The following is a 27,413-nucleotide window of genomic DNA, read 5'->3' as shown; positions in this document are numbered from 1 at the left end:
TCGTCACTTCCATTCCAATGTTGAGCGAGTGGTTGGAAAACTATAATTCTATATTGTACGAATTATTCGGCAAATTGAATTCTCAAAATTGACAATCAGCATTGCTGTCATTAGGGAATTGTCATAATGTACCTACAGAACAACCATTATTTCTAGTTTATCCTGCACAAAGACGATCACTAAGACGCTTGATGAACGTAAATAGTGCAGGGATACAGGCGACCCCCTCTATCTGGTAAATGACGTCATTAAGGCGCGTATAATTGACGAGTTTTTGCCGGTGACGGATGAACTCGAAAGTGGTCTATTGGTAAAAAATGTTCAGAATGTCAAGCTTGACCTATTGTCCATTTATGTCAAAACTGCCAGATGACTTAATGCCCTTAATGACAAAAAGACAAAATTGAAATTGGAAATATGCCAAAAAGACAACAACCCAACCAAAGAGAAGATAACATTAGATAGAATTTTTAAATTTAAAAAATGTTCAACACAACAGGATCTACAAATAAACCAAAAATAGATCTGAAATGTTCGGTCTATTCTTTATAAAATTATCGCCCTTTATTGACGATTACCAAATTTAGCACTTTTGTTTATATCTTAAATAAACTAATAGAAACTTTAAGGAGTAAAAATGATCAGCAAGACAAAATCAACAAAAAAGTCGAAATTGTTACATGAATCCCTATTGAAGTTATTGCCCTTTTGATTTACGTTTTTTTCACATTTTTGCTTGTTATTTTAAAAGTAATAGATAGATACTGTAAATAGCATGAATGATTAGCAAGACAATTTCTACAAATAAGGCTTACATAATTAATCTTCTGTTGACTCATTATTGGAGGTTTTGCCCAGTATTTAATGATAATTTACAATCATGAACAAAAGAAGATAACTGCAAATAAAATTTTAACTTGCAAATTGATTAGTTATTACAATTCAATCTTTTATTTAAAAAATTAACAAAATTGCAAAATAAAAATTATCTTTAGCTTCCTGTGCTTTGAATTGAATTTTCTTGAAAACTTTAATAGATAAATACATGTAGAAACTTAAAAAAATTTATCAGCAGGTAAGATCTACTGCAAGTGAGTGACAGACTCGTTTCAGCCTCTCTTTCATTTTCATACAGGTTAATTTTATCATCTATTCTAGTCGGCAGGACTTCTTCCATCTTTATGAGGAATCTTTTGCTATCACTTCTTGTACCAAAAGATTAAATTCATTAATTAATATGACTGTCTGTTCTAGATCTGTATAAAAAAATGTTGGCTGTATGCGCAGTATTATCCTTTATACTTATGATTATTCCACTTAGGATACAACCAAGACTGGTATTCATTTGGAAAATTAAAGGAATTCTGATCTTATTTTCATCAGATACACTAAATATTGATTAACCTACTTTTAGAACCATTTGAAGGAAACCACTAAAAAAATCTAGACAGCAATGCACCAAAACGTACATAAATAGAACATGTTTGACTGAAAAAAACAATTGAGAGATTTTAAACAACAAGAGATCATGAAACTTGAAAGTCAAAAATAAACTGACATGCCATGGCAAAAAGCAAAAAATTACCAAAAGATAACAGTTAACAAAGCACTACATAGAAAACTAAAGACCGAGCAATAGGAACCAGGATCAGGAAGGATAAGCAGATCCTGCTCAACATGTTACACCTGTCATGTCAACACATACGTATGCCCTTAGAAGAATTAATAACTGAATATAATTTCTTGAGAACAGCATAATTGGAATAAAAATAAAATGACATTTATCTAAAAATCTATCAAGTAAGTGACTGACTGTCAGAGATGAAACATGGGGATCAACTGACTTGCCATGTGACGATGTCTCAGATAAACTAGAACAAATTTAAATGCCTAGACAGTCCTTTGTTTATATATTAAAAAAAAAGACAAAGCTAAAATTTAAAAAAATAATTGTTGTGTTGTAAATTCACAAATTTTAGGTGCACTATATGCTCTGTTTGAATTAGAAATTGATTCCTAAAAGACATTTACTGTATATTAAAGTCTTGAATATAAAAAAGAAGATTTGGTATGATTGCCAATGAAACTAGAGACCAAATGACACAGAAAATAACAATTGTAGGTCACTGTACGGCCTTCAACATTGAGCAAAGTCCAAACCGCATAGCAAGCTATAAAAGGCCCGGAAATGACAAATGTCAAACAATTCAAATGAGAAAACTAACATCCTAATTCATGTACCAAAAATGAATGGAAAACAAAAATGTAACACATCAACAAATGACAACCAATGAATTACATGCCCCTGACTGGGGACAGGCACATACATACAGAATGTGGCGGGGTTAAACATGTTAACAGGATCCCAACCATTCCCCTAACCTGGGACAGCGGTGTAACAGTATAATATTAAGAAAGAACTATAAAAATCAGTTGAAGTTAATAGACCACTTTCGAGTTCATCCGTCACCGGAAAAAACTCGTCAATTATACGCGCCTTTATCACCGTCAATTGTGCGTTTAGGGGCGTCGTCACTTCCTTCCAATGTTGAGCGAGTGGTTGGAAAACTATAATTCTATATTGTACGAATTATTCGGCAAATTGAATTCTCAAAATTGACAATCAACACTGCTGTCATTAGGGAATTGTCAGTAAGTACCTACAGAGCAACCATTATTTCTAGTTTATCCTGCACAAAGACGATCACCAAGACGCTTGATGAACGTAAATAGTGCAGGGATACAGGCGAGCCCCTCTATCTGGTAAATGACGTCATAAAGGCGTGCATAATTGACGAGTTTTTGCCGGTGACGGATGAACTCGAAAGTGGTCTATTAAAACCAATGTTTTGTAGAAATAAGAATTGAAAATGTATACTGTGCAGACAATAGGGAAGATATTTTAATGTTTAGTTTGATGTATACAGATTTGTGTTACTTTCTTTTTAAATATGGTGGGCAGTCAAATTTGGTCTTGTAATTTATCAAATAGGATAATTTTACAGCTGTCATTTCTGATCTGTCAGTCCTTTTGTTCAATGATTAGATTAGTTGATTAATCCGAAACTGTGTTTCGTTTTCATAAGCTGAAGCTTTTTGTTGTGGTGGTCCAAAATTGATTAGAAGATCTGGTAAAATAGCAGGGTTGGTTCTATTTATAGTTATAACTAAATAAGGAGAATGTAAAAGTCAGATTGAAAAAAAGGAATGTTCCAAAATTTCCCTAATTTGCAAAATCAAAAGTTGAATCTATGTACATTGTATATTTAATAACATGGTTTTAAATTAAAGCTTTAAAAAGAGATAATTAAAAAACTTGAAATGGAATTTATTTTTTCACCAATTCAAAAATTCAACTAACAAATTACAATAGATATATCCTTAAAAAGTTTAGGCATCACTTTCAGGAAGTATGTTATAAATCATATTAGTGATAAAAGCACTATCTACCTTTCAAATACTCTGAAGGTTCTTAAGAAAAGTTGATAACACTAGTGTCTGATTCAGTGGGAGGGGGGGGGGGGGGTTCATGGGTACATATGTTTGGAGGCCCCTTTATCCTGGCTTTGAGCCCCCTTTATCATGAGTTGGAGCCCCTTTTAAGTATGGCTGGATCCGCCACTGAAATCTGCATCCTCAGTACATTTTGGTTATCTTCAATCAATTATTTATGGCCTAAATATAGTAACTAAGCCTCTTGTTATCCAGACCTGAAAATCCTTAATAACCTCCATAAAACACAGTACAATCAATCATTCAGATTTGGAGTAAATTAAATCTGAAACAGGAACCAGTAGAAAACCTCTCACAGGATTCATGTATTTGGGTTTTTGATTTAGAAATTTCATATTCCAAGACAATTCATTTCTCATTTAGATGAAAATTAATGAGCCAATTGAAATGTTTGAAGAAGGTTAAATAGGGTTTGTATTACTTTGTACTACATTCAGCGCTGATCTTCATTGTTACTGTCATTTAGTGTGTAAACGGTTTCCATATTGTCATTCCTATCATGGAATTAATCTTGTTACTCAGGTTCCTGGGAGGATTATTCTATAACTTCATTCAATTATTTCTCTCTTGACAACATGCAGAAGTAAAATCTATCAATTTCTACAGGAAACCATGGATCATTATAAGAAATGTTTGAGTCATTTTTGACACCATCAGAGGTAAGGTCTTTTTTGTGTTGGCACTCAAATAATGTAAGAGTTCACTCATGTAATAATATTTTCATTTTGTCAATATTTTATAAATGTATTTTTGTATTGCCATGGCCAGGAGTTGTCATAGCTTGACATTTATGGTGTTGAGAAGCATGATAGGAGAAATGAAACAATTTTAAATCTTTGACAAGTCTTTAAATGCTTACTCCATTATACAATAGTCCAGAACTCTGAAGGGAGTTTATTCCAAATGTTTTTCTTTCTTCATATTTATACTTTTAATTTGAATGACTTGATTATGAACTGTGATTAATTGTTAAATCATTCAAAGATCTGGATTTACATTGAACATTATATTATACTTTCAAGGTTTACTTTGTGAGCTGGGTTACAGGTTTGAGTTAGTGTGTGTGACATTGATAATGATGTTTTATAGGAGGTGGCAGGCTAAATGTGTCCCCTCTTGAATTCTTGTATACTATGAGTTTAACAATAGTCAGATATAAGAGAACAAAAGAACTAGCAGGGTTGAAAGGAGTTTTTGTTGATGATGTTTAGAATATATACCTGGTGTAGGAAGCTCTGGTTTGGAGTTGTTGTAGTCTTGTAATGTTGATTCTGAATGTTTAAACTTCATTTTAATTTGTGTTTTTTTTTCTTCTTCTAAAGAATGATGTAAATGTATATAAAGGTCACATTCACATTATATTCTTCTCATTATTCTGGATTAATATGAAACTGATAATAGAACTATAATCTGGAAATGATTTGTAGGAAAAGTATTAATATAGAACTATGTTTTTTACACTTTCACTTATTGTCCATTTATCATCCTAATGGTCATTCATTTGACATTTATTGACGGATTAAATTTCAGTCCATTAGGAATATACCAATTACTTTTGCTTGTTTGCTCTGTAACATGTATAATATACAATAATTGTATGCCATTTTTCATATCAAATTATATAATTTATTTGTCTACTTTCCACTTTAAAACTCAATTATTGGTTAAACTTGTACAGTAACCTGTATAATTTGTGTTAGTTGATCAGCAATCAAATTTCGCCATTGTATCAAAACTGTAATTATCGCATGCTAAAAGTGTCCCTAGTGTATTCAAAATCACAGAAAAAAATGACAGTTTGTGATATGATTGGAAAATAATAAGAGCAATATTGGTACGTTTTATTGCATGCATTTCATCGATGAAGTAAAGATCAGTGTGTTAGGTTATTAGCTATATAATGAAACCATCTCTATGTTGGACATTCAGTGTTTGGACAAATCAATGATGGTCTCTATTTGTGACGGAAAGTAAATTTACTTAGTGCAAATACACCCAATTCTTGTGTACACTTGGGTAAGTCTGTATTAATTTAACAATGTCATCTAGTTTTACTATAATCCTTTTAGTTTGTGGAAAAATGTATATCTGTCACAAAAATGTTTGTGGTCAAATAATAGTATAGTTTTTTTTTTTTATCTGTCTGCCTCTACCAGCAATAGTGAGGTATGTGATAACTTTTCATCTTGTTTACTAAAGAAATGATTCTCACCACTAAGTTGAGTATAACTATGATTTCAAAATGCATTCTGGCCCAACCTTTATACATGTACTCACAAATGTGGTCACCACTATTAGTACTTTGGGGGTGGGGGCCTTTGCTGTCCTTTTCTTTTTGTAATGCATCAAACTGTGGCTAAGCTTTGGAATCAATTTTGTAGAAGCTTTGAGTAATCTTTCATAGTTTATGCAGTTTCTGAAATAAAGGTGTAAACAGAATAACAGGGTGACTGCTGCCCATGAAACTTTTCAATGTTTTTGATACAGTTATCATATGTGGTCAGATGAATTCTAAGCCTGCCCCTCCCACTTGACCCTTTAAAATTCAAAATAAAGAGTAAATTGAAGTAATAAGTTTAACAGTATACTCAGACTGTCAACGTATATTTGTTCCACCTAACAGAAGTTCCACTAGAAACTTTGTTATAAACTATGTCATATTATATACATGTTCCTGTTGGAACAAATATTCTATACCATTTATTCCATTAGGAACATTTACTGTAATATTTATTCCAGTGGAAATAATATTCCAGAATATTGTTTCCATTTGGAACTTATATTTTGAAGGAACTTCTATTCTGTGACAACTTTTTTCAATGAACTATGGAAATTAATTATAGATAAATAGTTTTTAACTTTACAAGTAAAATTAAGCAGATTTAAGCAGCAGATGAAATCATTAAGTATGTGGAAAATGCTCTATACAAAGTATCAGTATCTTTGGTCAAGTCCCTTTAATCTTTGACTGTCATATCAATAACAGTGTGTTTATAATCAAATTCTCTATTTAAATTTGATATATTCAAAGATGTAGTATCCAGCTGTAAAATAACAATGGTTTTAGATAATGAGGTTTATTTTTAGATTACATTTCACTTTTCTCTTTCCCATGGATGAGAAACATGTTGCCAAATTAAAATATGATTTGTTTAGCAGTATTAATTAAGTCAGTTAGTGTGTGAAGACTGGCTTTCAGCAAACCCCAAACTTAAATGTAAATGAAGGAATAAGATTTCGTCCAATCTTGAACATGATAAAATTTTGTTTTAAGGTAACATTTGCATTTTAGAGAAATTACCTGAGCAAATACCAGTTTTAAAAAATCTCTCTTAGTCTTCGACACATCAGACCCAGTAACAGAAAACTAAGTAACTTTGTGAATTCTCTTTGCAGGAATAAGAAAGATGTCGTCTGATGATGAAGTATTGTTTGATGATGTTTATGAATTGTTTGAAACAATAGGAAAGTAAGTACATGTACATGTATTTTTATAGATTTACAAAAATTGGTTGTATATTGGTATGACGTTGGCGTCGTCGTCGATGTTCAAAGACATTTGGTTTTCGCACCATAACTTTAGTATAAGTGAATAGAAATCTATGAAATTTAAACACAAGGTTTATGACCACAAAAGGAAGGTTGGGATTGATTTTGGGAGTTTTGGTCCCAACAGTTTAGGAATTAGGGGCCAAAAAGGGCCCAAATAAGCATTTTTCTTGGTTTTCGCACAATAACCTTAGTATAAGTAAACAGAAATCTATGAAATTTTAACATAAGGTTTATGACCACAAAAGGAAGGTTGGGATTGATTTTGGGAGTTTTGGTTCCAACAGTTTAGGAATTAGGGGCCAAAAAAAGGTCCCAAATAAGCATTTTTCTTGGTTTTTGCACAATAACTTTAGTATAAGTAAATAGAAATCTATGAAATTTTTACACAAGGTTTATGACCACAAAAGGAAGGTTGGGATTGGTCCCAACAGTTTAGGAATTAGGGGCCAGAAGGGTCCGAAATTAAACTATGTTTTATTTCATCAAAAAATGAATTATTGGGGTTCTTTGATATGCAATCAAATGTTGTTCGTGCATTAACTCATGAACCATTCAACCAAAGCTTTTAAAATTTTAATATGTTGTTACTGACAACTAAATGAAGGTCAAGTTCAATAATGGAGATTTTGACTTTTACCGTTCAGGAGTTATGGTTCTTGAAAGATTGAAAAATGGAGTTTCCAGTCGTGTCCGTGCATTTACACACGAACTGTTCTACCAAAGCTTCCCAAATTTTAATATGTTGTTACTGATGACAAAATGGAGGTCAAGTTCAATAATGACGATTTTGACTTTTACGGTTCAGGAGTTATGGTTCTTGAAAGATTGAAAAATGGAGTTTCCAGTCGTGTCCGTGCATTTACTCATGAACTGTTCTCCAAAGCTTCCCAAATTTTAATATATTGTTACTGATGACAAAATGGAGGTCAAGTTCAATAATGACGATTTTGACTTTTACCGTTCAGGAGTTATGGTTCTTGAAAGATTGAAAAATGGTGTTTCCAGTCGTGTCCGTGCATTTTCTCATGAACCATTCAACCAAAGCTTTTGAAATTTTTATATGTTGTTACTGATGACAAAATAGAGGTCAAGTTCAATAATGACGATTTTGACTTTTACTGTTCAGGAGTTATGGTTCTTGAAAGATCGTAAAATGGTGTTTCCATTCACGTTGTTGCATTTACTAATGAACCATTCAATCTAAGATTTTCAAATTTTAATATGTTGATACTGACTACAAAATGGAGGTCAAATTTGATATTGACGATTTTCACTTTCAGCATTCATCAGTTATGGTTCTTGTGATATTGCCAGGACACAAATAAATGTTAATAAATCCGGTTTGCTGTCGTTGTGACAGCCTCTTGTTGATTATGGACCCAGTTTTCAAGTTGGTCCAAATCGGGGTCCAAAATTAAACTTTTTTGTTTGATTTCAACAAAAATTGAATATATGGGGTTCTTCAATATGCTGAATCTACCCAATTATTTAGATTTTTAATATTTGGGCCCAGTTATCAAATTGGTCCACATTGAGGTCTAAAGGGTCTAAAATTGAACATTATTTGATTTCATCAAAAATTGAATTATTGGGGTTCTGTGATATGCTGAATCTAACCATGTATTTAGATTTTGGATATTGGACCATAATAGGTAAATGTCCAATTTAAAATTTATAATCCAAATTCAGATCTGTATCAAGCTTAAATGTTGTGTCCATACTTGCCCCAACTGTTCAGGGTTTGACCTCTGCGGTCGTATAAAGCTGTGCCCTGCAAAGCATCTGGTTGTCTATGCAGAAATAAGTGAGACATATCTATATTTGGAATGGTGATGTGCTCAGTGGCATCGATACACATATATAAACAAGAAGCAGAAGACACCAAAACTGTATTTGAACTCAATGACATAATGATCTCAGGTTGTCAGGAAAAAACCAGATCCTGCTCCACATATATGGCATTGACTTGTTGCTCATGCAAGTATAATTAAACTTGGTGATGTCACATTCGAAGTAAGGAAGATGGGATAAAAAAATCACGAAATTTATTGAATAACTTTTATTCTAGACCATTATTATTTAATAAACTTTACCATTAGCATCTATACATCTACATAGCATACTATATGTATGGTAAGTTTTTTGCTAATTGATAAAGACCATTTGGTGACCTATATTTGCTTATATCTATGTTATTTATTCTCTTGTGGATAGTTGTCACATTGACAATCATACTACATCTTCTTTTAAGAAGGACCTTACTTAATATTTGCTTTTCCACAAACTCAACATGTGCAGCATTTAAGTGTGCAGTGCAAAGATTGACAATTTAACAATCGGATTGAAATGTAATTATAAAGAAGGATTATATGTCTTCCTGTGAACTGTTAACTGGCGAGACAGTACCCAGCTATTAACACTTCAAAAGTGTGAGTCAATGGGATATCCTCATACAAAGCCAGATATCATCTGATCAGCTTGACATGGCATTGTCCTGTAAATGTGTGAGTCAATGGGATATCCTCATACAAAGCCAGATATCATCTGATCAGTTGGACATGGTATTATCCTGTAAAAGTGTGAGTCAATGGGATATCCTCATACAAAGCCAGATATCATCTGATGGTTTGACATGATATTGTCCTGTAAAAGTGTGAGTCAATGGGATATCCTCATACAAAGCCAGATATCATCTGATCAGCTTGATATGGCATTGTCCTGTAAATGTGTGAGTCAATGGGATATCCTCATACAAAGCCAGATATCATCTGATCAGTTGGACATGGTATTGTCCTGTAAAAGTGTGAGTCAATGGGATATCCTCATACAAAGCCAGATATCATCTGATCAGCTTGACATGATATTGTCCTGTAAAAGTGTGAGTCAATGGGATATCCTCATACAAAGCCAGATATCATCTGATCAGCTTGACACGGTATTGTCCTGTAAATGTGTGAGTTAATGGGATATCCTCATACAAAGCCAGATATCATCTGATCAGCTTGACATGGCATTGTCCTGTAAATGTGTGAGTCAATGGGATATCCTCATACAAAGCCAGATATCATCTGATCAGCTTGACATGGCATTGTCCTGTAAATGTGTGAGTCAATGGGATATCCTCATACAAAGCCAGATATCATCTGATCAGTTGGACATGGTATTGTCCTGTAAATGTGTAAGTCAACGGGATATCCTCATACAAAACCAGATATCATCTGATCAGTTGGACATGGTATTGTCCTGTAAATGTATGTTATATTTGGTGCAGAGAGAGAAGCATTGTCCTGTAAAGGCACATCATATATTTGCTTTAGGAAGAGAAGCAGCCATGAATCAATTAGTTATATCTGTTTATGGAGTAACGCTTATGATAGACCATTGATATTACTGGTATATACCGGTAAATATGTACAAGTGGCAGGTCAAGCCAAATATTATTTAAAGGTTCCCAATTCTAAGTTGTGTCTCTATTTCTTGGAATTTAACATTAATATGATCATCAAATGCCATGTTCATTCATTTGTTGTGGAACTTTTAGACTTAAAAATATTTTGAATTCTACTTTATTAGCATCTGAATATCTTTGATATGTTTAGTCACACACTGTTGAATTTGATCTACTTATAACTTTTGGTATTTTAAATAAGTATCTGATCAATTGTAATTTGTATTCTAATAGAACTTGGTTGGAGAAATTCATGTAAACAAAATCTTTCATAGTAAAGAGTTTTAACTGTATCATGCATAAGATCCATGTTCCACCTAAACTGCTTATCTTGTATTTATAAGCATTGTATTTTCTACCAAAACATGGTCCACTCAGACAAGAATGACAAATGTTCCACCCGAATCAGAGCATCTACAATGAATCTGAAGCTGTAAGATTAGTAGGAAACCTTTGTTGTCAGCCTCCTGAAAGAATTTTTGTATTAATAATATATTTTTTTAATATTTTTGAGGATTGGTTTTTGACTGATTTCAATTTTTCTATCAAATGTCATTTAATCCAGAAATCGTGTTGGTTTTGAGTAATTGATAAAATAGCAATCATAATTTGTATTCATGAAAATTTTGTGTAAAGTAAAATCTCGTCTTTCAAACATCAAGTAATTGATTCTAAATGACGTTGATTTTTTAGCAATTTTCACTCTTAATTGCATTTTAAATTGTCATTTTCTAACCATTTTGATAGCAGCCAATTATTGTTATAGTTTGGCTGTGAAGATTAAAAAATATATAGGCATAGTAAGCTTATGAAGCATGAAATATCCTAATAGGTCCCATAGTTTTTGTAATTGCTGATGAAATATATTAATGCAAGCTTAATTTAGTCACACTTTCTCTAATAAACAAATCTATTTTAGCTGTAGAAAGTCATATAAAAATGGAAGAAACATTAACTTTAATGCACACATACAATTATGTATAATGGAGAGTAATTATGTAATATAAAATTCCCATAAACTTGTGATATGTATGAAAGAATGGAGAGCACATGCTGTAGTAACTTTACATATTTTTATATTAAACCTTGGACTACTGTTTGAAATCATTGTAGAAAATCTTTATTTCAATAGAAACAAGAGTGCACATGCTGAAATGTCGCCTTCTTTACTAGCCATTGATATCATATTATGTTAAGAGTCCTAAATATAAAGCTTTACTACAATTAATATTGTCAAAGAAAATGAGGTCAAGGTTAGATAAACCAAACTGGAAATACATGTACACCTTACAAACTTTCCATACTTCAAATATGCTTAAAATATAGATGACCCATTGCACGTCGAAGAAACATACATAACCAGAAAAACTTAACATTGATCAATGAACCATGAAAATGAGGCTAAGGTCAGATGAACCATGCCAGAGAGACATGTACACCTTACAATCATTATATGCTTTAAATATAATTGACCTTTATAAACATATAGTATCTAAGAAACAAACTAAACCTTGAAAACTTAAGATTGACCAATGAACCATGAAAATGAGGTCATGGTCAGATGATAATTGCCAGACAGACATATACGCATTACGATCATTCCATACATTAAATATAGTTGACATATTGCTAAAAGTATTAGAGAAAACAGAATATAGTTGACCTATTGTATCATGTGTATACAGTATAAGAAAAACAGATCAAAACACAAAAACTTAAACTATAACCTCTGAACCATGAAAATGAGATCAAGTTCAGATGACATCTGTCAGTTGGACATGTACAACTTACAGTAATTCAATACACACGATATAGTAGACCTATTGCTTACAGTATCTGAGATATGGACCTAACCACGAAAACTTAACCTTGTTCACTGATCCATGAGATGAGGTCGAGGTCAAGTTAAAATTGTCTGACAGCCATGAGGACGTTGCAAGGTATGCAAAGACCAAAATTTAGTTATCATATTAGTCATAATAAGAGAGAAATTAAGAATACTAAAAATCTTTAATTTTTTTACAAGTAGTCACTGAACCATAAAAATAAAGGTCAAGGACAATGGACATTAGACAGACAGAAACTTCATAACATAAGGCATTTTTATGCAAAGTATGAAGGATCCAGGATTTCTACCTTCTAAAATATTTTAAAGCTTTAAAGAGTTCAGCTAACACTGCCGCCACCGCCACTGGATCATTATTCCTATGTCAAATTTTCTGAGACAGAAGTCGCAGGCACAACAAAAACTATGCCATCAGGTCAATATAAGCTTTATTCTTTTACATGGCTGGTGTGGAGTTTGTGTGCTTGCTAAATAAAGTTTTAAAAGGGATGCTATCATTAACTTGGCCAATAAAAATTAATTTGCCAAACCATTTCAAAGTAATTTGAAATATATTCGTACATATCTGAGTTAAGTTTTAGAAGTTATGTAAAACGATAGAATGCATTAATGCAATACATTTATAATATCATATAAATACTTGGGAATACTTGAGTACTTATCTTTTACTTTGAAATAAGAAACAACCCCTTTAAGTAAATATTTTTTCAACTAGAGTTATGTCATGTAGACTTATTTTGGGACATCATCCAAGATCACTTCTACAATGTATACTTAAGTAGAAGTCTTAAAGAGTTGTGAGGTCAAAAATCAATGTGGAAAACTTTACAGCACAAACCCAATACACACAATATTAAAGCAAATGCCAGCATACAACTGATAGCAAAACATTGAAACCCAAAGTAGTACAAACTCCCAGGGGTCAACAAATGATTTAAAACGTCTAAAAAGTTTACTTGTTATTATGAAAAAATTCAAAAGTGCTGTGTTCCCTCATTTCAGTTAAAATGTACTGGATATTGTAGCCACATTTTCTGGTGCTATCAGCAGGCAGTGATTTCAATGTAATGTGTCAGGAAATCTAGTCTTGTGTAACATTCCAATTACTTAATCTAGTAAACTAGTTTTTAGGTATTGCCATGAAAGTTATAATCAATTAATCAGGATAATCAGACAGCATTATCTAATCTTTCTGCAATTATAATAAGTTTTTGGTTATCTCACCTTCTTGGAAACTACTAGGACAATCCAAACAAAATTTGGCCGCAATTTTCATTGAAATATCTTGTTTTAAATTGTTTCTGATGATCCAGCCTTCCAACCAATATGGCAGTCATGGCTAAAAATAGAACATTGGGGGTGGATTTCAAGTTTTGTCTATCTAGAAAATCACTATACTTAAGGCAGAAATGTTCAGAATGTTGAGCTCTATCTACTGTCCAGTTTATACATCAAAGCTGTCATATGACTGACACTTTTTTACATAACTGATTTTATTTTTTTATAAATTTTTTAACTTTTTTATTGTGTCTTCAAAACAATAACAGATAAAAAAAAATTGATCTATATATATGTATTTTATTACATTTAACTGTACTCAAATTATGACCTGTAAATAACAGATTATATCCTTACATAATATGAACCATAAGTCTTTGCTAGTCTTTTTTGTTCTTTCAATTTTAGTTTATTTGTATGTTTCTGAGTTTAGTGTGGCGTCCATTTTGCTGAACTAGAGTCTATGCTATAAAAAAGAAGATGTGGTATGATTGCCAATGAGACAACTATCCACAAAAGACCAAAATGACACAGACATTATTAACTATAGGTCACCGTACGGCCTTCAACAATGAGCAAAGCCCATACCGCATAGTCAGCTATAATAGGCCCCGATAAGACAATGTAAAACAATTCAAACGAGAAAACTAATGACCTTATTTATGTAAAAAAATGAACGAAAAACAAATATGTAACACATAAACAAACGACAACCACTGAATTACAGGCTACTGACTTGGGACAGGAACATACATAAATAATGTGGCGGGGTTAAACATGTTAGCGGGATCCCAACCCTCCCCTAACCTGGGACAGTGGTATAGCAGTACAACATAAGAACGAACTATAAAAATCAGTTGAAAAGGCTTAACTCATCCGAAGGACAAAAATACAAGTAGACGTGGCCGGGTCTTGTTTGTTCTTTCAATTTTGGTTTATTTGTATGTTTCTGAGTTTAGTGTGGCGTCCATTTTGCTGAACTAGAGTCTATGCTAGTCTTGTTTGTTCTTTCAATTTTGGTTTATTTGTATGTTTCTGAGTTTAGTGTGGCGTCCATTTTGCTGAACTAGTATATATTATTGTTAAAGGGCTCACTGATTACTATATAAGAACTGCATGTTTTAACACAGATTTTCACTTTTGATTATGATTCTATGAGATTTAAAACCCATGTATTTAGTAAATTACTAGTATTCCTGCAAATTATTTGGATTTAAAGTAGATAGTGCCATTTTATTCATTTTAATTTTATTGTCTGAATATAAAAGTCTCTAAGCTTTGTTTCCACTCCCATTTGAATTTAATACTGCTCATATTTAAACCCCCCCCCCCCCCTCTCCTTCAATTAGAAATGAGTTTGCCATTACTAAGATGTGTTTAGAATCATTTTGTTTTGTTTTTGGTGTTGTTTGGTTGCTTTGTCATATATTTACATGCCTTCCTCACATTTTCTGTTTGTTAACACTTTTTTTTATAAATGAGTAGTTTATAACAAGAAACATTTCTAGGATTTCCTTAAAGTACAAATGTAAGTGATAATTTTATAGTGTGAAACTAGAGTTTCTGAAAGGAAGCAATATTTTACCTTTAAATTCAATAATGCTATTTTAATGAAAAGAGAAAAAATGGCTATGCCTTATATTTTGTGAAAGGATTTATGAAACCTAAAATTAAAAGAAAAAAAATTATGTTAAGTAGCTGATCGATACTTGCAGGATATTGTTATTACATTGTATGGCTGTCAGTCCTTACAAGAATAAATAAATGTAATTAAGTTCAAGTTTAGTGCCTGCTCTGGATAATATAAGGAAGACAAGTATGAAGTCATCTTATGATGGCTTTAACAAAATATTTAGTGTATCAAAATAGACAAGGTTGTGTACCTGAATTTTAGTAGAAATGACAAAATATTTGATGTAGAAAAATATATCAGTTTGTGTAAAAAGATCTGGGTAGACCTACAAGTACTCTATGGTTAGGATTCCAACCTTAATGATAATGTTAAGCATCAGGTAAACAAATATTCAAAGCCATAAAATAATAAAAAGGATCATAGGCATCACAAGCAGTTAATAATACTTTTTTAGAATTGAGTTATTCCCCTTTAACCATATTTTAAGACAATATCAATGCAAAAATCTTCAATTAATGTTTTAAAATCCACAGCAATAGAAATAAGGGGAAAAAAGTTATTTTATATGAATTTGGTTAAATATACTTACCATGAAATTACATTTATATTATATAGAATATGTTTGCTTTCACAACATGTTCTCATCGCAATTGACTAGGTGATTAAAAATTACATCCATGAGATGTACTCACCTATGTCATAGTTCACCTGTGTAACATACACTAGCTTTAGTTTTAATTTTTGCGTTCAAGAGAACGCATGTTTCTCGTCGGCAAGGATTTTTAACAGTTTACTGTTGAAAATCCTTATGTTTTATAAAAGACATTATTTGTTTTCGGAATATCGATATACGATTAATTTAATGTAAATCAGAATACAGCGCTTCTGCCAAGTTTCTGATATGCACGTTTTCGTCATTTTTACAGCTTACGAGTCTGGAAATACGACGACATAGAAAATGACCTTTGTTTAGCCGCCATTTTCAAACATTAAATCGGGTCCGAGGAAAGGCAGAATTTAGCTGTCAAAATCGGACATGTTACGTGAGTGCTACGTTTTTAAAAAGATATATATTTAAACGGATGTTTATTTTTTTTTTCACGCTCAGCTGACCGGATTTTTCACTGCATTAGAGCAATGCTACGAAACGGGTCGAGTGTAAAGTTTGGATAAAGTCGATTGTTTACAATTTGCAGTCTGTACACGAGACTGTGTAAACACATCACTATATTAAAATCAGAATAGGTATTATGACCAGATCTGATTGTTTTTCATGTGGAAAACGTCCGTATGGGAGCGTATACCACTTTTGTCACTAGAACCTCAATTGGTTCGATTGTTTACAATTTGCAGTCTGTTACGTGTACACCTGGTACACGAGACTGTGTAAACACATAACTATTAAATCAGAATAGGTATTTTGACCAGATCTGATTATTTTAATGTGGATAACGTCCGTATGGGAGCGTATACCACTATTGTGACTAGAACCTCAATTGGTTCAATAAATTTCAATCAGAAAAGGGAATCTGCCCATTTCTGATTGTTTTATTTGGAAAACGTTCCATACAGGGAGCGTAGACCAACAGTGATACTGTTTTAACAGTTGATAAATACATCACAATCAGAATAGGGATTTTGCCCACAACTGATGATGTTTATTTGGTTAACCTTTCATTCAGGGAACATAAACCATATTTATTGAAAATAAAACGTGCTCAATGGATCACTATAGACTTAGAATAGAATAGGGATTTTGCCCAAGTCTATTTGATTAATGTTGACATGTTTCATACAGGAAACATAGGAACTAGAACAACATGCATGATTTAGAATCTGTAAGTTGCATTCATTCTAATAAAATACAGATTTGATATCTTACATAAAATTAAATCATAACTATTTATTTATTGCACATTGATATTTATGGAGCATAGAATTGCACGTGGATGATTGTTGCAAATAAAATAAATTAGAATCAGACTAGTGAATTTAAGTCCAGGTCTATCTGACTTTTCTAGACATCCTTCCACCCAGGGAACATTATGTCTACTTTTATTATATTTTAAAACAACACAAGCATAGCTAATATTTGGTTGCACATTGTTTTTTGTGATGAACCAACAGTTTAGTCAATTAACATATTTGCTCATATTGATAATATATTGAACAAGTGTCTGGAAATAGTCGAGACAGATATTAAAGACACTGAAAATGATACATTGTTATCTAGTACAATACAAATGTGATTGTAGTTTAAGCATACCAATACATACTTCTTTTAAATATGTCCAGTTTAAATCAGGACAGTAATTCTTAGAAGCCTGAAATATTTTTCCAGAACAGCAAATTGCTGTAAATATTTAATTATTTTTTTACTGATAAATAATTCTCCAATGCTCTAACAGACATGGAGACAGTAAGAATGGAGCACTGTTCTAAATACAGTTGATAGCTTGTGACAACTCTTTTTACTTATATTAAATTTCATGGTCAGTTTACTTATGACAAGAAGAACATGAATATTATAAGTATGAACTGCTATAACCAATTGTTTGTTTTTGTCGGCAGTAAGGAAACAAAGGCTTTTATATGTTTTTATGTAAACATTAGATTGTCTATTGAATAAAGAATTTAGGGGATGCCATGATGCATTTCACAAAGACTCATTCAAGGTAATGGCTTATATATTGATTACATAATTCAGAGTGTACATTGCCAATGCATTTATTAAATATAATATGTACTAATTCTGTTTTGTTTTGAGTACAAAAAAAAAAAAAAAAAAAAAAAGAGGTGATAACGTAAGACTTAAGAGACTATCTTACCCTCACTATATGGGAATCACTGTCAAATTATACATATATCTTCCAATCATGAAAGCAAAAGGAGTTTGGATGCTCTTTTATAGATAGAAAATTATGCCTTAATTTACATCTTAAGTTTTCTAAGCAATGCCAACAGATGGGCAAGTTTCTGCTATAAGGATTCATTCATTGGGTCCGTTTTATTCTTATTGTGAGATTGGTAGAACCCAACAGTTTATGCAATGGCTACACATTGTTTTTCCTAGAGTTAAATATTGATTCAGAATTCTGAAGTATAGAGGACTCAAATATGCTGATTTATAGAAACAAGATTATCATTAATTTAGATCTTGTAAAAAAATTAGTAAAATATTGGTAAATAAATAAATAAGATTTAAAGCATTGTGGATGCAGGATTTATTTAAAATGCTAGACATGGTCTAGGAAATTGAAGTAGTTCTCAAGATTTGAAACTATCTATTATACAGCTCTTTATATAAACCTTTTATTTAGTCAGTCTTTACAAGATGCAGAAAAAAAGAAGAGGTTTTTTTTGGAGTAACACATGATGTACCAATATAAACATATAATATATATACATTTCAATTGGTTCTCAAATTTTAGCACCAGTGTAGAAGCAGTTAATCTTACAGCAAAATGTAGGAAAAGCAATTTATTTAAAAGACTGATTAATAGTTAGCAAATAGCTTTCAATAGTCTAAGAATAGTACATGGAAGTAAAATATAGTATGATAATTCCATGATTATATCAAATCAAATGCGAGACATTTTCTTAATATTATACCTAAATATTAAAATGTCACTGTTTATGTTTATTTTTGCTCATTATAAGCATAAAGTTACAAAAATCTAGTCTGGTCAAAGTCAAGTTGTATATTATCTATATGCAGGAAGGTTTTCCGAATGCATGTGATTTTAACCTCGGAATTGATGGTAATTATTCACTTTTCAATTTCCATATTACCAGCCAGAATAATATAAATATATAGCATACAGTTAGTATCTTATGCAAGAATATGCTACACAAAATTGAAATGTGTTTATTTTAAACAATTACTTTGAATTTTGATTCAATATTGTTTTGAAAGATGTGATTATTTAAATCACATTAATTTTGTTTTTTGCCAAATCTGGGGACAAATGCAAAATTCTTCTGAGTGACTAAGTTAACCAAATGACTGGGTTGAAGTCACAAAATACTACCAAAAGCTGTTTGGTTGATATATACATGTATTGAATCATATCAGAATGTATAGGATTCAGATGAGGTGAACCAAGACAGAAATAAAATGAGCATTTTTGATAGTGAAACCATTTCTGAAATAACTAAGAACACTTAAGGATACTGCAAGTTGGTACAAGTGTTTTCCATATTGCCAAACAAGTGTTTTTCTTTAAATACAACTATAGAACTATATTTGACAAGTTGCATTTTAGTATTTCTGATAGCGAAATAATTTCTGAAATTAATATAAACAATTGTCAAGAGCAACATACAAGAGTTGTTCATTATGTCAAATTTTTGTTTCTTTAAATTTGGAACTGTACATGGCAAGATATTCTAGAAAGTTAACCGTTGTGAATGTTAATTAGAAATATCAAAACATTTTATTTTAGACAGATTTTTTATAGCTGGAGAAAATCATCTGTTAGCATTCTTTTTGGACTTATAAGGACAACAATCATGGCTTTAATTCAGCTCAACATCCAAATGTTCTGTGGAAGCAGTATATCAATGGAAACATGTATACTGAAACTTTTCCACTGATTTGTCCATTTCTGTATTTTTACACTTGAGTAGTCCAATACAAAACAAAAATATTGTTCATGGTTGAAATGGTAGACATTGTATTCAAAGGTTCTACCACTCATAGAAATTTTATCAGATTTTTTAAATTTAGTCAGTTTAGAGAATTGTCATTATACAATAGTACAAGACTTCTCTTAATGAAAATATTTTATTCTAAATCTATGAAATATTAAAAGTAGTATATCTAGCAGAGAAGCAAATTCTCAGGGACTATAACTTTAAAAAAGTTTAAAGATTAATCCAGATTTAGCATAATCATGAAACAACTTTGGTTTGAGTCTTTAATAAACTTTGATTGTATTAAGGACACCTATTTACAAAGTATATTTTAATTGTTTATAATTCTTTAATTAAGTAGAAAAGAATTTATTTCGAAAGATGTGATATTGATCAGGTTATCAAAAGACGACAGCAATCATATATTATCTGTTATTATATTAATATAGAGAAAACAATGGAAAGTTAAAGAAAGGTAATAATGTTTCCAAATAAACTTAAGTTTCAAAGTGGAAAGTAATGAAATTAAGGTTGGATTAGTTCTTGTCGATTTGTACAAGCAACAAGAACAACCTATTCAGAAATAAATGCTTATTTACTGTTGCATAAATATTACAACACATTTAGCTCATAATGAAGGAGCTTTAATATAATTATTTCTATACTGACCTGCAGATTATTTATTCATCAGATATAGAAATATGGGGTATATATATACATGTGAGTGCCATTGAGACAACTCTACATCAAGTCTATTAATTTTGCATACTTGTATTTATACAATCTGCAAAGTTTGCCATTGATACATATAGTTATGCAGCATAGCTTCATTGTATAATAAATTCAGTAATTTCGGTTTTTACTAATATCCGTATTTACAAAATTTAATGGAGTTACTTTTTAAAAAATTTCACATAATTTTTTATATGTTGAAATTGTATGTGTGTGAGAGAATTTATCCTCCACCAAATGAAATACTGCTTGTTAATCAGTAAATATTCTATATAATATAAATGTAATTTCATGGTAAGTATATTTAACCAAATTCATATAAAATGGTAATTTTTGAAATCTCAAGAAGAGATTTTATATGAATTTATAGGGTTAAATATACTTACCACAATCCACCACCACCCCTGGAATAAATTCAGTTTTTTGTTCACTTAATTGAAATTATTCAATTAAACGACAAATTAAAACTAAAGCTAGTGTATGTTACACAGGTGAACTATGACATAGGTGAGTACATCTCATGGATGTAATTTTTAATCACCTAGTCAATTGCGATGAGAACATGTTGTGAAAGCAAACATATTCTATATAATATAAATGTAATTTCATGGTAAGTATATTTAACCCTATAAATTCATATAAAATCTCTTCTTGAGATTTCAAAAATTACCATTTTATGTTTTAAAGGTCAGATCCTGCAGGGAAGCAATAGTTTCCATATAAGAAAAGAAGCTATGCATTCATATTTTGGATGTTTTGAAAGAACAGCTGTTTCTCTTTGAATCTTGTACCTACAGGCTAGCCATTTTAATCCTTTGTTTACCTTTGGAGCATATATTGATCCATCTGTCAGAGAGAAAGAAGAAATCAAAACAAAAATGATTATTTGTTCAATTAATCTTATGTAATATAAGTTATTCTAAATAAACTGATTTAACAGTAAAATCAGGATTGCAAACGAACGGAATTGACCCTTTGTATCTCTTGGCTTTGTTTTCAATATTATGCTATTGTCCACTTTGATGATTAAATAAAACACCTTTAAACAAATATTTGACTCTATGATTTAACATTTTAATTAGCTTATTAGTCAATCAATTTAGTTTACTCTTACAAGAAGGTAATGAAAAGAAAATGCATTAAAGTTTAGAAAAAGAATGCTTCACAGTAATTCAGTTTTCTTGTTTTTGTATTGTTGTCTTTGAAATAAAGCAGTAAGCTATGCCAAAAAAAGGTTCAATAATTGTGAATTAAATTCCTGTGCATAGAGAACAAGCAGTATCTGCTGCCATATAGATTTTATAATAAATATAAAGTTATATAATGGAATAAGTAAATGTTTCTATAAAAGATTATTTACATTGGATATGACATTTAACTTTGGAAGTACCTTGCTGTGGAAAGTGTCTTTCAAGTTTTAATTGTTCATTTTGTGAAAAGATACTTATTCAAAAAAATACAGAAGAAAAATCATGAAGTTCATAGTGCCTCCTTTAGAAAGTGTCTTAAATGATGGACATACACGGTGTAGATGTACAGAGCATCTATACACATGTCTGGGGTATGTATTAACATATGTACAGGTTAAACTGCATGTCAAGTGTTTTTTCTTGGACAAACATAGAAATCTGTTATAAGCTTTATTTTGTGAACATCAATTGGAATTGAAATTGGGAGTTATTTGTTGAGTGTTATAAATTTAAATCATTATTGAGAAGTTATTACCCTTTGAGAAAATAACTGTTTTGTCAGCGCCATATTAGAGTAGTAATCCTCTGTTGTGAGATAATATCATCATTTTATAAATTAAAGGCTATCTTTTACCTTTGTTAAGAAACACCAGATAGATGCCTGCATGCAATTCATCTCCCTTGAGAGGATTGGGTTGTTCTATTCAATAAATAATCAAGTTTGGGGTCAATCTCAGGGGTTATTTATTAGTATCAACAGTGAATTTTCTTGAATCAATATTCAATACCAGGTATATACATATAAGTTTATGAAGATAATTTGTTTCTAAATGATTGGTGATGCAGTGAGTGAACTCGTCATGGTTCTGTACCCTGTTGGAGCCTCTACAGACAGAAGTATTCGGACATTACATAATTGTTTATAATAGTAAACACTGACCAAGTGTGATGATGATAGGTGATAATTAGATCTACATGATAATGAGGTTTTATCAGGTCAAATGTCACACCTGGATTATTATACATGTTTTGGGACTAATCTTTGTGTATTGATTACTTTCTTGTTTCTACTTTGGGGAATTTATTTTCTTGCAAATATGCACAAAACTAATTTTCTTAGGGGAAAATACATTGATATATGTTGTTATAAGTTTTGACGTCGGTGGATGTTCTTTAAAGTGTTATTGAATTTCATATACTAGTACATATATTGTAATAGTGGATTTTGTCTTCATACAAAATTAAGGACTTATAGATATGTTGTAAATTCATAGTTCAATTTGAACTGTTGTGAAGAAACATGATAGAAAAATGTCGTGTTTTGATTGTCGGATTGATGTCTTGGATTATAAAAAGCCACTAGCTGCGCCGTGCTCCTGTTCAGAACATTTACAGAGCTCACTGGGGTAAGCTGTTCTACGACATTTGGTAAAATTCAATTGGAAAAGAAAATACACCATTGAACTTTTAGTATTCACAGGATAATTAATACTAGTTTATTCCTATTGTCTAAACATTTTCCTTTCATTTAAACTAAATTCTGAGTTGTCACTGCATAAAGAAGGACATGTCCAACTAGCTAAGAAAAATAAACTCCATATCAAGGACTCAACAGAACTTCACAAAAAGGAAATAACAAGTGCCCTTCTTGTCATGAATATCAATTTTGAAGCGGCACCTGATGTCATTGGAAGAATAGAAAACATTCTGTTTTCCAGTTTTGATTTTTGCTCTTGAACACATTGTGAGCAATGTTAAATATTTTGGTTTGGATTTATTTTATGGGTGCAGCTATAGAAATGATGTATATTTCCTATTAATGTCACCCTGCATTGAAGATGGTGGATTTATATGTTTTGACTTTGTCCCCATGTTTAATTCCTTAATAGACTATTTTCATATAAACGACTTTTGACTCCAGGTTCTATATTTTTTTTCGACAGGTTACCTGGTCTGTGTACTCTTCTTCTTAGTGCTGTTATTGCGAACCCTATCTTAGTTTTCCATAGATTCACCTGCAAGTTACCTGTCGATTTAAACTTTTGGCAGTTCTATTGTCCCATCTAACAAATACAACAGGTATTGTTCTCTGTTTAGTTTATTCACTGGGACCTTTAAATTTCTTCTAGGAGAAATATATCACTCATTGATTAATTTACCTGACCAAAAAATTATCTTCTTTTTTATTGAAATACTTCTAATAACTCACATAAACTGTATACAATATTGTATTTATTCAATATTATCATTAATATATTTTCAATCTGTTCAATATAAAATCTGGTTTAATACTAAAAAGTTTATTTCAGACACATTTTTTAGTATTTTCCAATGAATTTACATGTTTTTGTTGTTCTTCATTTATAGACTTATGTTTATGAAGACCTTAATTTAAAAATAATAATATTCAAATTTTTATTTATCAAACACACAAAAATATTGAATATTTGATCAGAAATCAACTTTTAATTTTTAAATCAGTATTACAAATGTAATATTGAACACATTAAAAACGAGTTACTCCAGGTATTGAATAAATACAACACCACATGCAGTTTTGTGAGTCCTTACTTAGTATTGGTATAAGTATTTTTTCTTCACTGACAGTTCAATTTTTTGTTCAGGTAAATTAATCAATGAGTGATATATTTCTCTTGGAAGAAATTTAAAGGTCTGAGTGAATAAACTACACAGAAAACAATACCTGTTGTATTTGTTAGATGGGACAATAGAACTGCCAAAAGTTTAAATGGACAGGTAACTTGCAGGTGAATCTATGGAAAACTATGATAGGGTTCGCAATAAATGCAGTTTGATTTGAAAATTTTATTACCATCATGTTGGGATGTGCACAAAATCTTTGGAGAAACATTTTGACATCCAATTGGCCAATCAATTCAAGTCAGGGTTTTCTCCATTCATGACACAATTGAGAACCATATTTTAAGAATCTTTCTTAGAGTCTATTTTATAACTTTTATATTGTAGTTGCTCCCTTTGATCATAGATTCTGTTGTTTTTACATCATATTGCAACTTTTGTCTGCCTAAAAATGCACAATACAAATTTGCCTGTCCGTATTGAAGTGGGGAAGTATGAATATCTCCATTGAATGAACTAACCATAAGATTGCATGAATATATCAACTCAAATAAACAGTGTATTAACGCTTACTGATTTCCATACTATATCACTGTATTAACGCTTACTGATTTCCATACTATATCACTGTATTAACGCTTACTGATTTCCATACTATATTTCTGATGAAACTTCTATTTTAATTCCAGAGGTCCGTACAGTGTAGTAAAGAGATGCTTGCACAAAGAAACCGGTCAGCAGTTTGCTGTAAAGATTGTAGATGTGGCCAAGTTCACGTCCAGTCCTGGACTCAGCACAGAAGGTTTGATATGTTTATGCCCCTGTCACCAAGTGGCTTGTGCATATTGTGTTACCCGTGACTGTCCTTCCATTCTCTCATCTTTCCATCATTATTTCAAACATCTGTGGCTTTTTTTTTCTAGGTCACAAATATTGATCTGATTTTTGATACATTAATGAGGCCCATGTTGTTATTATTTCCTATTTACTGGCCCCTTAGACTTAGAAAATTTAACAAAGATTGTAGGTGTTCTCACTTTTTAGAAATACACCTACAAATGTATATAGAGATGAGGTAAAGTTTTTATTTTTAACTGGTTGACTGACATTTCAATAAGGTTGCAGACATGGATTGACAGCATCACTTAGACATTAATTATTGAAGTTTTGCACTGTGGATTCAGCCGGGCTCCTCATTTCAAATCAAATTGCATATTTATTGAAAGCATGAAAAATTAAAAAAAGGGATTATAGTGGAGTGTTGAATTTGATTCTGAAAATGTTTTATTTCTTTTTTAAGTTAGCCCTGCAATTACAAGTGACTAGTGTAACTGTGTTTATTGTTGAGGGTGGTAAAGGGTTATTTTCGTGCAACGTGATCCCCATTTTTAATTTCACGTTCAACATGTTTTTATTTGACGTTCAGTCGTGCAAGACGGGTGCCTCGTTCAACGTGTTCTGCTTATTTGATTTTACGTGCATCGCGATTTTCAAAGTCTTATTTTGCGTGCTCGGTATTTTTCAAATAAAATTCAAACACTTGGCAGGGATCGTCAAGAAATACTTTATTAAAAGCTATAAACCAATTATATCATAAATGTGTATACTAAATCGTGAATATCAAGTAAAACAAAGAGTTAATATATACCAAGATACAGTGATTCAGTCACAAAAGGTTCACATAATATTTATTTTTCGTGCAACGTTCATTACAGAAATTATTTCACGTTGAAATTATGTCTTATTTCACGTTTTTTTCGTGCAAGCACCCCCCTTTACCACCCTCATTGTTGATATCATTCCATTTGTTTAGTAATGGTCAGTTTTGTTTATTAATCTGATATACTGGCATTCTGTTCTTACAGACATAGATATATTACTATGTTTACAATAAATTTGTCTGTTCTGGATATTTATCTTATGTAAATATTGCAAGACCAAGATGACATTCCCCTTAGACCAAATAAAAATATGAGGTTGCCTTACCTCACCTTATGTTGAATACCATATCAAATCATTGAAGCTGTACTACAAATTTATTCTCTCAAAATGGCCAAAAGAATTGATTTAAGCACATATACATATAAAATGTATGAAAATATCACTTGATAAATTTTATGCATCTGAAGTGCTTTTCTGAATTTACCTTCTTCAGGAAGCCTAAAAGCCTATTTATTGTCAAGCCTTTGACTTTAGTCGAAAAAGCAAGACTAAGCGATCCTACATTCCGTCGTCGTCGGCGTCGTCGTCGGCGTCGTCGGCGGCGTCCACAAATATTCACTCTGCGGTTAAAGTTTTTGAAATTTTGATAACTTTCTTAAACTATACTGAATTTCTACCAAACTTGGACAGAAGCTTGTTTATGATCATAAGAAAGTATCCAGAAGTAAATTTTGTAAAAATAAAATTCCATTTTTTCCGTATTTTACTTATAAATGGACTTATTTTTCTGCGAGGAAACATTACATTCACTCTGTGGTTAAAGTTTTTAAAATTTAAATAACTTTCATAAACTTTCATAAACTATCCTTGATTTGTACCAAACTTGGACAGAAGCTTGTTTATGATCATAAGATAGTATCAAGAAGAAAATTTAAAAATAAATTTCCACTTTTCCATATTTTACTTATAAATGGACTTAGTTTTTCTGCAAGGAAACATTACATTCACTCTGTGGTTAAAGTTTTTAAAATTTTAATAACTTTCATAAACTATCCTTGATTTGTACCAAACTTGGACAGAAGCTTGTTTATGATCATAAGATAGTATCAAGAAAATTGTTTTGTAAAAATAAATTTCCACTTTTCCGTATTTTACTTATATTGAAGTTATAAATGGACTTTGTTTTTTTGCCAGAAACAAAACATTCACTCTGTGGTTTAAGTTTTTGTCGAGCCTGCAACTTTTGTTGCAGAAAGCTCGACATAGGGATAGTGATCCGGCGGCGGCGGCGGCTACGGCGGCTACGGCGGCGGCATTAGCTAA

At 31.4% G+C, this 27,413-nt stretch overlaps 1 protein-coding gene across 30 annotated transcripts in view; it reads left to right on the top strand.

Annotated features, from left to right (window-relative positions):
• Window positions 1-27,413, top strand: part of LOC139514704 (peripheral plasma membrane protein CASK-like) — a 181,863-nt gene that overhangs the window by 2,233 nt on the left and 152,217 nt on the right. For 28 of the 30 annotated variants that reach the window (XM_071304269.1, XM_071304256.1, XM_071304264.1 and 25 more), the window contains exons 2-3: window positions 6,910-6,982; window positions 25,118-25,230. In XM_071304269.1, coding sequence (XP_071160370.1) covers window positions 6,921-6,982; window positions 25,118-25,230 — 175 coding nt within the window. In that variant the 5' untranslated portion in view covers window positions 6,910-6,920. Of the gene's footprint in view, window positions 1-5,236; window positions 5,530-6,909; window positions 6,983-25,117; window positions 25,231-27,413 lie in introns of those variants that run through there. The other 2 variants (XM_071304250.1, XM_071304240.1) reach the window with 2 other exon arrangements.

This window comes from Mytilus edulis, chromosome 3 (assembly GCF_963676685.1).
Source record: "Mytilus edulis chromosome 3, xbMytEdul2.2, whole genome shotgun sequence".
NCBI lineage: Eukaryota > Metazoa > Mollusca > Bivalvia > Mytilida > Mytilidae > Mytilus > Mytilus edulis.
Note: the sequence above shows the minus strand (reverse complement) of the source record. Positions and strands in the feature narration are given on the sequence as shown.